At 37.4% G+C, this 13622-nt stretch overlaps 1 protein-coding gene across 1 annotated transcript in view; it reads right to left on the bottom strand.

The window, feature by feature from the left end:
* SPEN (spen family transcriptional repressor) overlaps positions 1-13622 on the bottom strand; it is a 78750-nt gene that overhangs the window by 12412 nt on the left and 52716 nt on the right. Inside the window, exons 6-10 of the mRNA XM_079152791.1 lie at positions 10219-10370; positions 6225-6350; positions 5709-5822; positions 4536-4649; positions 3501-3601 (exon numbers count right to left, since the gene is read on the bottom strand). Of these exons, the coding sequence (XP_079008917.1) occupies positions 3501-3601; positions 4536-4649; positions 5709-5822; positions 6225-6350; positions 10219-10370 (607 nt within the window). The remainder of the gene's footprint in view (positions 1-3500; positions 3602-4535; positions 4650-5708; positions 5823-6224; positions 6351-10218; positions 10371-13622) is intronic.

Here is a 13622-nt window from a genome sequence, read left to right as displayed (position 1 = left end):
CACTTGTAAAATGATGGTCCCTTTTCCTCATAAGGCTACTAAGAGTAAGATAAACATCTCTGAAGACTTTCCTAGCATAAGCCAGGCAAATACTTGGCTCTCAGAAAGTGTTATCACCTTTTCCCGAACTGTCAATCACTGAATCAAGAATTAGCGCGGGGCTCAGAGGGCCCCTCCGTGGCCGCGGAGTGCGTGGTGGGCTTTCCCCCACAGTTGTCTGTCAGGGTTGGATTTGCACGAGGACCCGTGTGTCCATAAGACTGAGTGTGTCCCACTCCTATCAACACTTGCTCTCTCGAGTAGGAGTGGCTTGCTCATTCTAAGCAGAAACGTCATGAGCAGTAAAGTGTGCTCAGCATGTACGATCACTGAAGTAACAAAATGAGAATTTAAGTCCCCAGAAAGCACAGACTTTGTCTTCTTAGCCACATTTCCCTAGCTCTCATAATAGTGCTTGGCACACGAAGCACTCACGTATTTACTGAAATGAATGTGAAAGAAAAATATGTCCAAACTGCTACTAGGTAATGTTCTAGCCCCTTTGGAATAGCAAAGAAAAGATCTACACTGGACAGACACTGGAAGCATCACCAACATGTTATCACATGTGCTCATATTGGACTTTATTGGTTCACAGAAACTATTTTTTGACATTTCTTTGACATTTGATTTAACTGGACTCAACATGACCACCCCACAGGAATCAGATTCTAGATCTGACCAGATCTGACTAGCCCTCTTGTAAATAAATGTTACCAGGCATGGAAACATGGTAATTTAACTCACTACCAGCATAAATACATATTCTAAGAAAGTACTGCTTTCCTATAGGAAGGTGAACACATTACGTGTGCTTTCTAATATTATAAAGAGAATAAAACATCTACTTAGAATAGGCACTGGATGCCTATCTGTCTTCAGCACCCTCCAAAAAGTGGGACAACAGAGAAGGTCCTCCCTCTCTGACAATACCCGAGGGATCAAATGAAATACTACTTTGTAAATGGCAAAGCACTATAAAAATAAAGTCAGCATTTATATTCCTGAGCTGAGTCACAAGAGTAAATAATATTCTCTGTTCAGGCATCAACTATTCAGTGGGGTGAGTGTCCCTCAACTCTGAGGGAAAGACAAGGATCCTCGAGCTACACTGCAGGAATGCATTCCACAGGCACTGTCACCTGAAGTCACCCGGGCAAACTTGGGTCACAGCAAAGTCCTACACCCTCCTACTTCCTCCATTAGGAGATAACAGCCATTGGTCAGGGATAAGTAACCAGGGGAAAGCACCAGAGAACAAAGCAACAGTGAGAACACCCACACCACATTACCCAACCCTCTTAAGACACTGCTCTTTTAAATATACTTAGTGTGACACACACAGGATTTCAGTGGATATTTTATCTCTTAGGTACAGTTAAACCTAAGATCACCTTCCACTCATGGGTAGAATTTCTATAAAAATTCCTTTAGGAATTGTTAGATATTAACAATGACTTTAAACTGCTACTTAGGGAGCTAGAATGGAGAACTTTTTTTCTCTCCCAACTGACACACATTCTCTTTCATGTGTGTGCACAATCTCAGGTTCTCCCTCTAGTGCACACACACACACATGCATGTGTACCCACACAAGTGACAATGACAGAACAGCTTATTATTTCTGATTTTCCTGCCAGAGGACTTTTGGGGAGGGGAAAAGGGGTACTAGAGATTAAACCTAGGGGAGCTCTACCACTGAGCTACATTCCCAACCCTTCTTATTTTTTATTTCGAAACAGAGTCTCACTAAGATGCCCAGACTGGCCTAGAACGTGTGATCGCATCTCCCAAGTAACTGGGATTACTGCATGTGCCACCATGCCCAACTAGGACTGTTGAATTTAATCTTGTGTGTGTGTGTGTGTGTGCGCGCGCGCGCGCGAGGTGCTAGGGATTACACCCAGGGCCTTGTGTGCCAGGCAAGCACTCTACCAACTGAGTATATTCCCAGTCCGATTTTTAATCTTTTCTGATTTAGTTTCTGATTTATCTAGAGTCTGATCTACTAGGGAGAAATTTTAGAAATTGGCACTGGGGGACATTTTCATTTTTAAAAACTAAATGTTCGAAGACTATTGCACAATATTCCACAAGGAAATGACTTGAAGAGACATATACTTTCTGTGATTTCAACAAAAATGACCTGGCAAGAAGCAGCAGAAGGGGAATGCATCAACAAGTTTCTGGCAAAATGATCAGAATTTGGTTCATCTTTGTCACAGAGTCCTTTTCTTTACCTCATGTCTCTCAAGGCATTTTTCGCACAGAGCCTTTTGGTCAACATATGTAACGGGCAGAAACCTAATGGTGACGTTCCAGGAGAATTAATCACAGAGGCATGTCTGGACAAAAGGCTTGAACATACGCACAAGAGTTTCCATTTTCAAATGTAATCAGCTATTAAAGAACCTGGTGGCATTATGTCAGGATGTTTTAATTCACTGTCTAACCAGCAGAAAAAATATCAAATATTATATTACCATGACTGAAAAAGTTAACATGGAGAAATCAGGCTTACCTTTCATATTGTCAAAGTCACCAGTTTTTATGTGCTTTGTCTTTCTTTTTGTTTTGTTGAGACAGGGTCTTGCTAGGTTGCCCAGATTGGCCTGGGATTTGCCATCCTCCTGCCTCAGCCCCCCAAGTAGTTGGAATTACAGGTGTGCACCACTGCACCTGACTTATTCCTTGGCTCCTTGATTCACATTCACAAAGTACTTAAGAACTAGGAGTACAGTTCAGAGGTAGAATGCTTGCCTAGCATGCCAAATTCCCTATGTTTCATCCCCAGAACTAACCAAAAAAAATTTAAAAAGCGTAATTTCAGAGACTGAACAAAACAAAGCTCTTGATATTCCTTCAAAAGTATGTATGTACTTATTTACTAATTTTTATGGTGAAAACCTGGATGATGTTGTTACTCAATCTGTAAGACATTTAACAGTTTATAATGCACCCTCATATACATTATTACATGTAATTAAGAACTGTCTGGCAGGATGATTTGTATTTATAATTCATGGTACATAGTTATAATCAAGTAGAACAGTAAGTCTTTCAAATTATAGGAGCAATCAGAAATTTCAATAGGGTACTCCAAACCTGTATGAGCCACATGAAAACTGGATTCATTAAAAAACAAAACAAACAACAACAACAACAAAACTTATTCAAGGCCAGCCTGGGCAAGTTAGAGAGACCCTAACTCCACAAAAGGAATGTAGGGCCAGGAATATAGCTTAGTGGTGAAGCACTTGCCTAGCACATGCAAGGCTATAGACTGAAATCACCAGTACCCCACACACAAAAAGAAAACCTGTGTTTCCATATTACGAGCTAAGGAAATTTGGGGGGATATGGGAGTTTTAAGTAAGGGGTGAAAAATAAAACAATCCAACCCAATGTTCATTTGTTATATGTTATAATTCAAGCTATACTGATATATTTAAAATACATACCTCCTTTCTGCTAACATTTCATAAAAGTCTCTGATATCCTGACCAGATTTTTCCATGCAGTGATAAAATGCCAGCTGACTTTCTCGATTTGCAAAATCCACCTTAAAAAAAAATTTTTTGACACTAGTTTCAAATTTTACTTATGGAAAATCTTATTGAATGTGAAAATTTATCACAATATAATCCTTCTGGATAAATTCCAGGAAAGAGTAATCTTAAGTGAAATGGTACTCTCAACTAAAATAATATATTTATTAACATGATAGCCTCAAATTCTAAACAAATCTTGATAAATGTATTAAAGTTCCAGAACCCGATATAGAAGAAATGGAAAAAGTAAACCAGAAAACTGAATCAAAACCCTACCAGGGTTCGAGGTTGGCAATAATCAGATCAATTATATCCAGCAATCTGTTTTACATACATTTGCTAAAATAACAGGTACAACATAAAACAATAGAAAAGAACATTTGAATTTTATTTACAGTTGAGTTCAAAGTCACTAAAGCATATGAAGACTATTGGCTAATATTGTTACCATTTTATTCCAATTTAGCCATCAGTTATTATATACATAATTCATCCAAACAACTGGAATATCAAGTTTTTAAACAAATAATACCAGATAAAAAATATGCTTATAGTGGTTACCCACTGTTTAGGAGAAAGAGATAGGATCCTTCAGGGAGCTGACTGACACTCTGAACCCCTGGGTGAGCCCGGTGCACATGTGCCACTATGGATGCACCTATACTAAGAGTGCACACAGGAGCATTATGCACCGTCAGCAATAAGAAGCCACTTCTTTGAATGAGATGGTTTTCGGGGAAGGATCTGTGGCTAATAGTTTGAGAGAGCTATGTCCACAAGCAGCCGAGCACACAAATCCTAATATTCCCCCTAAAAAGTGAGGACACACACATAAACCACGTCCTGTAAATCACCCCCTTGCTGGCAATCTGCAGACGGCAGTTATTAACAGGGTGTGATCTGAATACAATTTTGTTTGCTTCTGCTTATAGTCATTCCACACACCTTAATCTTATTCCCACCGATTTTCCTCCCCTTGGTCTCTTTTACAGCTGCTTGCGCGTATTCGATCTCATTGTATAGAACTAGGGCCATGCCTTTCAAGCGGTCAAACACCACCTGTGAAAAAGAAAACAAAACCCAGGTAAGACCCTCATCCACTGGACTTCCTGTCAGTCCCAACAAGATCCTAAGTCACAAGGACACACCAAGAAAAGGTATTAGAAAAAATTTTAGGCTTCTCCTAATGCAGCACATTGTAGTGAACACACAATAAAATGTACAGGGACTGCTGGGAATTGTAGATACTGTGGCTTGAGGTACATTATACCTTTATTTTATTCTTCTGTATTTTTATTTTGCGTTCCATGTTGACTGACTACTGTGCTGTATTTTAGTAGAACATTCTTCTATTTGTGGCTTAAAACAAAATAAGCCCCAATGTTGTTGTTGTTGTTTTGGGCACACAGCAATTAAATCCAGGGGTGCTTAACCACTGAGCCACATCTCCAGCCCTAAGACAGAGTCTTGCTAGGTTGCTTAGAGTTTTGTTAAGCTGGAGCTGGCTTCAAACCTGTGATCCTCCTGCCTCAGCCTCCTGAGTCACTGGGACTACAGGCATGTGCCACCATACCCAACCAAAAGACCCATTTAAATAAAGTAGAAATCAGGCAACAAACCCACCACAGAGCAAGGAGTTAAAGCTCCACCTTCACACAAAGGAACAGAGCTTTTCCTGCTGTTGTGGGCATGTCACCTAACAAACATTAGTTCGATGAATATTATCTTTTGGGGACTTTAAAGTCATCATTTTTTTTTTTTAAATCTAATTGCATTTTTAATGCAATTGTGAACAAGTGTATAATTAGACTGTCTAATTTTTATATGGGATAAAACTATAAAACTCCCTAAGGAATATTATTTTATTTAGCTGTATAATAGTTTCCATTTTTTCAAGAATCTCAGCTGCTTCAAAATTGTATTTTTTCAAAATATTCATATGATCAGTTAATAGATAGAAATGTCTTTATAGGCCAAATTTTAGCAAAAAAGGTTTCAATGTGCAAGTTATTAAAGAAACAGAAAAAACAGCACCAGAAATTGGGACTGAAAGGAGAGAATACCAAGAAAAGGGAGTCAGACATTAGTGTGAGCCACACTCAAATGAGCCCCACGTACCTTCACCACAGGCCCATATCGGCAGAAATGTCTTGTTAAATACTGATCTGACACATTTGAAGAAAGCCCATCCAACCACACGCAGTTTGTAGGCATGCTCTTTCCAAAACCCAGCTGAATATAAAAGGTTAAATTTCTATTAGTAAAGTTTATAATTACTATTCTACTATAAAATTTTCAGAAAATAAGTCCTAAGTAGAAATCTTCTCAAATCAACATCCTTTTCTCTTGGTGCTTGGGACTGAACCTAGAACACAAAGCATAAGCTCCACCACGGAGCTACACTTCCAACCCCTCAAATTAATCTTATGTGGAAGCCATCCAGTTAAAAGGAGGTAGAAATTAACAAAAAAGGAATTCTGCCTGGCTAACCAAGTATTAGTTCAGAATGCATCACCTTTACAGTTACCTAACTGTCCTCTTGCAATCTTAAGTAATCAGAAATATGGAGAAAACTCCTAATCCTAAAAACAAAGAAAATCGTAACTGCACAATACATCACGCAAATTCATTTACCTTGAGGCGATTATTTCCAAGGTACTCCCCATCCATCTTCTTAATAGCTTTACAAACACTGGCAATGTCACAGTATTGCAAGAAGGCATATTGAGGAACTCCATTTACTTTCTTAATATCAATATCCTGAAAAAGCCAATCAAGATCACTCAGCAATATGCCAATAAGAAAATAAATCAGAATAAGCCAAGTCCATAGAGTGTTTATTTCTCAAAAATAGTCATATTCCCAATAAGACTTTAATTAAAACTGTGTATCTTAACACAACTGTAAATCAGTGGTTTAAAAATTGTACATTACAGCATCTATAGTCATAAACCATGAAATCTACTGCATGTGAAGCTCTTGGTAGGAAAAATTGCATTGCAATTCAAAATTCAAAATCCCTGTTTCAGACATAAAAAGAAATTTATGATAATGAAGAAAAGGTAGTTGGTTTAATGAAATTCTAAGAAATAATTTCCTCTGGCAGTATCTCAAATTCTTACTAGGGGCCAATCATTTAAAATACACTGAGAAGGGCAAGAAATATGAAGAAATCGAGTCTTCAAAAAGTGACTTGGACCAGATGTAGTGGTGCACACTCTAATCCCAGCAACTCCAGAGGTTGAGGCAGGAGGATCACAAGCTTGGAGTCAGCCTGGGCAACTTAGCAAGAACCTGTCTCAAAATAAAATAAGAAGGGTTGGGGATGTAGCTTAATGGTACAGTGCTTATTTTAGCATGTGTGAGTTCCCAGATTCAATCCCCATTACCACAAGGGGCAAAAAAATAAAAAACATGCAGTCCTGAATCAGAACACTCATATATTCATACATACCAGTATAACCAACTGAACCAAGGCTGGAGATTGATAAATATGGTAAAATCTCTCTATTCAGAATGAATAGATATATAACTACATGAACTACTTTGTGAAGATGCACCAGAACACTATCTCTGGGTTAAAGACACTCTACAAAGGAACACCCTTTTCTCCTTGGAATTTGCAAAATCTGTAGTGGTTTCTGACACTCCCAAGTTGCCTGAGAGGAAGTGGTAAAAAAAAAAAATCAGGCTTAGATCTGAAAATGGTCCAGAGAAACCAGTTGGATGGCAAAACTTGTACTTAAACGATAATGACCTGGGCCATGAACAGCAAAATAAGCACTGCTATTACAAAGCCTCCTTAAAGGAGGCTTAATCAAACCTGAAGAACAGCAATAACCAAAAAGCCAACATTCCAAACTTTAAACAGCAAAACAAGTAATACATTTAAAGAGTTGCTCAATGGATCTTAAAGAAAGCAATAAATCTACACTCAAAATTCTTTAAAGTAATGATAAACAGGAGCTAATTTCCACTGTTATATAAAATATAAAAAACTGAGAACACAGTGGCCTAGCCTCCAATCCCAGTGACAGGAGGCCGAGGTAGAGGGATCTCAAGTTCAAGGGCAGACCCAGCAATTCAGCAAGACCCTGTGTTAAAATAAAAAAATAAAAAGGGATGGGGATATAGCTCAGTGGTAGAGTACCCCTGAGTTCAATTCTAGTACTGAAGAAAGAGGGGAAAAAAACAGAAAACAACAAAAATACCTCAGGATTACTCCACTAAAGAGAAATGATCTCCAAAGAATACCAGTAGGTTAACTCCCTAAACAGGTTCTTCCAGTTACAGTATAATCTGTTATAAATAACCAGCCATCATTTTCCCAAAAGTTTGTGTCATTTAAAACATGAACACTAGCCAGGCCAGGCACAGGCAAGTACATGCCTGTAATCCCACCAGCTTGGGAGGCTGAGGCAGGAGGATTTTAGTTCAAAGTCAACCTTGGCAACTTAGTGAGGCCCTAAGCCACTTAGTGAGACCCTGTCTCAAAATAAAATATAAAAATGCTGAGGATGTGGCTCAGAGGTCAAGTGCCCCTGGGTTCAATTCCCAGTTTAAAAAAAAAAAGCACACACACACACACAAAACAAACAAACAAACAAAAACACTAGCCAGGCACTGTGGTGCACACCTGTAATCCCAGTTACATGGGAGGCTAGGCAGAAGAAATGAAAATTCAAGGCCAGCCTGAGCAACTTAGCAAGACCCTGGCTTTTAAAAAAGAAAAGGAAAAAAGAAAGAAAAAAAAAGTTGGGGCTGTAGCTTTGACGGGTAGAAAGGGTAACACACTATGCTTGCTGGCTGTCATGTCTGTAGTCGCAGCACTTGGGATGTTGAGGCAGGAGGATTACTTGAGTCCAGGAGTTTGAGATCAGCCTAGGTAACACAGTGAGACCCTAACTCATTCATAAATAGTGGCGCTCATCAGCAAGTGCTTACGTCATGACACCATGGTTTTCAAAGAGAACACCTACATATCTACCTTATGAGAACCACAGATCTTACAACACAATAGTCATTCCATTTTTAGCAATCCTGGTGACGAGTGTATCCACGTTCTCAACTACACCTTTTTAAACTTTCAAACTTTTAAGGAGCAGTTATATTCAAATAAAAGCATATGTGAGCATTTTATCAATTCACAGATTTATAAATATCAAACAAGAAATTAAAATAATATAGAGATAACAGCCTAAAGGCAGAAGCTGGAAGGTAAGTTGAGTGAGTTTCATGTCATCCATCCAGGTTGGCAGAAGAGCTGGCATAGTACACATTACTCTAATAAAACCAAAAGAACTTGAAAAAATAAAAATAATGGGAAAATAAAGATGAATGTTTTGCTGGTATAGTTATCTAAAGATATAGCTTTTCCATTTTCTCCTCTTTACCAACCACTTCTACCACTTGTCACCAATTACTGCAAGATGAGATTTTTAGATCAGCCACAAACACAAAAAAAAAAAAAAAGGATGCTAGGTGCTGGGGATGTGACCCAGAGGACCTCCACCCCTGAAAGATTAACAACTGCTGCTACAAAAAACATGTTTACTCTCCCAAGTCCAACACAGCAATTTCTTCACCATTAATAATGAGGAATTTGAAAACATAAAAATAACTTCCCTATTTTTTCAAACACAGAACAAAACTACATATCAGGCTGGGCATGGTGGCGCACATCTGTAATCCCAACAACTTGGGAAGCTGAGGCAGGAGGATTTCAAGTTCAAAACCAGTCTCAGCAATTTAGTGAGACCCTGTCTCAAAATAAAAATTTAAAAAAAGGGCTGGGGATATGTCTCAGTGGTTAAGCATCCTGGGTTCAACCACTAGTACCAAAAAACAAAAACAAAAAACAAAACCACTGAATATCCCAAGAGTATAAAGCTGTAACTAAACAATATTCACTATAATTGATTCAAGTTTTTTTTTGTTTTTTTTTGTTTTTTTTTTTTTGGTGGTGCTGGGGATTGAACCCAGGGCTTTGATTCAAGTTTTGATTCAAGGAAATATTCTTGTATCCCCAAATGTAACAATGACTTTGGTAATATAAAAAGTAAGTCTAATTAAAACTTCAAAATAGAATTAAACTTCCAGCATATTATTATACGCTGATGTGCACTGTAATCATACAATAACCAAACAGTAATCTGCTGTTTCATTTTACAAATGTTTTCTCTTCCATATTTTCCTTTCAACAGACAGAAGACTATAGATGACATTAAACTGGAAAAGATTAAAAATGGATGAGAGGGCTGGGGAAATAGCTCAGTTGGTAGAGTGCTTGCCTTGCAAGCCTAGGGCCCTGGGTTCGATCCCCAGCACCGCAAAAAAAAAAAAAAAAAAAAAAAATGATGAGAAAAAATAGACAAATACACATTATAGTTTTTCACATACACATATAGAATAGTATTCAGTGGGCTTCTCTGGATCATGGTTTTTACTGTTTTTTGAGACAATCTCACCATGTTTCTTGTCCACGCTGGTGTCAAATTCCTAGCCTCAAGTGGTCTTCCTATCTCATCCCCCCAAGTAGGTAGGATTACAGGTATACACCACAAAGCCCAATTATTTTTTATGTTTTACAATGAAGATCTAAAGTTGTTTTATTATCAAAGCAACATACCACAATTTCTCCAAAGCGTTGGAAAATATTGCGAAGGTCATGATAAGTAGTGGTTTTTTCAAGGTTGCCAATAAAGAGAGTTCTTGTTGCTTTTGGGTGAAATTCATCTATCCTTTCATCCAAGGGGCGAAATTCATTTTCACTTTCTGTTTCTGTAAATGGGAGGGGGGCAGAGTAAAAAAGAGAATTTTAATGTATATTTATGCATCATGGGAAAAATCTATATTTTAAAACTTAATCTCTAAAATAATGGGCTTGGATAGTCACACACACTGAAATACTATAAACACCTGCAGAATAGCTGCCCCTTATTCGCTCTGAAGTATAACAGGAATACAAAGGCTAAACAAACTTGCTCCAAAAAATTATGAAGTAACACTTTAACATAGAAAACGGACTTGCAATGGAATGAAATCTCAATCTGCTAAATGAATTTATAATACAATTAATCACTACTTGTATTATAATCACAGATTTTAAAACTGAGCAAACTTTTTAATTATTTGAGACTTATCTTAGGTTTCGAAATTATGTAGCAGGCTCCCAATATGAAATACATATTAAAAATTCAGCTTAAAGTAGTCCAGCTCCATTATTTAATTTCATTTACTTTTTAATGTTTTATAAGATATGTGACATTTAATATTTGCCATACTATAATTAGCACAATAACCTGTCTAAATGTAGAACTTTTAGACATAACTATATGAAAACTAAGTTCCCCAATGGCAAAGAAGCTAAATGTTCCTTAAGGTTTCTATTTTTTATGATCAAAAGCCCTGACTTAGTTTCTAATTCAATCGTAGCCTTTCTCTGAAGCTCCACTTATTAACTTGGTCTAGGACAGGGACATTTAAGGATTTGTTGATAATTATAGTACAGTACTACATGTTCTCTTTTTTATGTAAAATGAAGCCATCCCACCCAAAACAATACCTAATCAACTTTACTAAAACAGAGTGCTTAGTGTCAACAACAACAATGATATTAAAAATAAACAAAACCTTGGGGTGTGGTGCTTCAGAACGGTTAAGTGAATTCAGACAGAACACATCTCACTCTGATTCAGGTTTGATGGCTCTAACCATAGCTTGATCTTACCAGTTTCATCAAATAATATGTAATCTACTAGAGTCAGGGGGGATGCAGAAACTGCCTAGGACTCATACCTGCCTACGTATTTCCAGTGCACCCCACAGGGATATATCTCATTCTCATTTTCAGCTCAATTCAGGCTCTTGAAACTGACTGATAAAGGCAGACACTGGAAATATTCTTAAGAGAAGAAAACTGAATTGAAGTCAAGACACATCTTGACGTCTATACTCCAAAAGGCAGAATAAGAAAGGTAAAGCATGATTTATATCCATTAAAATCTGTAATGACTCCACTTTCACCAAATAGCTTGATAACTTCTCAAGACTGAAACTTCAGCAAAGAAAGTTTATTCTAAATTAGTCTACTTAACCTTCAAGACCAGTCAGTCTTAAACCCTATACATCCTCAAAAAAAACCTCTTTCATCCTGCAATTTCAAGTTTAGGGGATTCTAAGGCTATGTACAGGAGTAAGAAAGTATGATATCAGAAGCCACAAAGGATCTAGCTGCAAAAGTAGGATTCTTGGATTTGAATCTTTACAAAAAATGCTTGTCCCAAACAATCAACTCAATATATTTGAATACAATACATTTATGACTCATCATAAGAGCATTAATTCCAAACAGGTCTCCATTCTTAGATTCAACTGCTTTCAAATATTAAATATTATATATATTTATTAAGTATACTGTTATTTATTTATATATGTAAATATTTATATGATCGATTTTAAATATTTTGTCATTAAACCAGTATTTAATGCCATATCTAGTAAAAGTACCTATGACTTTCCTATGCTTGAACCAACCAAAATTCTTAAAATTTGTATTGGCAGCTAGTTAAAACCAAACCATTTCCTGGGTGCCAATAATTAGGTAAAAAGCTTTTTTACAGTGAAAACTTTAAGCTAGCGCCAATGCTTTGAAGATCAGTTGGTCACCTCCTAAATGCCCCTGGATTAGATCCTCATTACTTATTATTATGATTGATCCTAGAAACTTACAGAGATTTTATAGCAGACTAAATATTCTTCCTCAAGTATTTTGACCTACTCCAAGAACTTCTGAGTTAGTCTTGGCTCAGTATAATTTAGGACAGTACATGTCAAACCTGGTAGAAATAAATATGAAAGCATTCTTTTAAAAAGAAATACTCCTCTAAATTCCTGCATTCCGTGATAAAATTATGTATATTCACTCTAACAGTTCTGTGTCTGTTTTAATATGCAAATAGCATTTACATATTCTTAGCAGGAAATTATATTTTTTCCTCTTAATTGACAAATAAAATAAACATTCCAAAAATATTCATGTTTACAAGTGGGCAATAAATTCCACTTGAAGTCTTTTTTTTTTTTTTTTCCAGTTGACAATGGGCCTTTATTTATTTACATGTGATGCTGAGAATCGAACCCAGTGCCTCGCACATGCTAGGCAAGAGTTCTGCGACTGAGCTACAACCCCAGCCCCTACTTGAAGTCGTAATGATCAATTGTCTCAGATTCACAAGATGACTACAGAATTTTAATATTTCTTTCTTTCTTTTTTTCTTTTTGGTGGTGCTGGGGATTGAACCCAGGGCCTTGTGCATGCAAGGCAAGCACTTTACCAACTGAGCTACATCCCCAGCCAGAATTTTAATATTTCTATTAATTATTTTATAAATTTGCTCATGAGTTGCTTTAAATAAGGTGTTCCCACTAAGTGCGGGTGGGTGCCTATAATCCCATCAATTTAGGAGGCTGAGGCAGGGAGATCAAAATTTGAGGTCTGGCGCACGACTATAATCCCAGCAGCTCAGGAGGCTGAGGCAGTAGGATCTCAAGTTCAAAGCTAGTTTCAGCAAAAATGATGCACTAAGCAACTCAGTGAGACCCTGTCTTTGAATAAAATACAAAATAGGGCTGGCGATGTGGCTCAGTGGTAGAGTGCCCAAGTTCAATCCCTGGTACCAAAAAAAAAAAAAAAAAAAAGTTTGAGGTTTGAGGTCATCCGCAGCAATTCAGCAAGACCCTGCCTCAAAAAATAAACAGGCTGTGTGTGTGTGAAGGGGGGGATATTCAGGAGCAGTAAGCTAGGGGGAATGAAGGGGGACGGATATATTCTGGAGCAATTAGTTAGCTCAAAGAATCCAGTTTGAAACAAGTACTGCAAGCTGTTCTGAAAAAGGAGAAACGCCAAAGACCTCCTGCCCTATAACAGCTCTTATGGTAAGGTTCGAGCTAACAGAACATTCCCTTAAAGTTCTCAATGTGACCAACTCATAAGACTTGTCCAGTTTCTCTGTCACTCTTTCGAGATTAAGT

Source organism: Sciurus vulgaris, assembly GCF_902686455.1.
Source record: "Sciurus vulgaris genome assembly, chromosome: 1".
NCBI lineage: Eukaryota > Metazoa > Chordata > Mammalia > Rodentia > Sciuridae > Sciurus > Sciurus vulgaris.
This window is presented reverse-complemented; position numbering and strand designations above follow the sequence as displayed.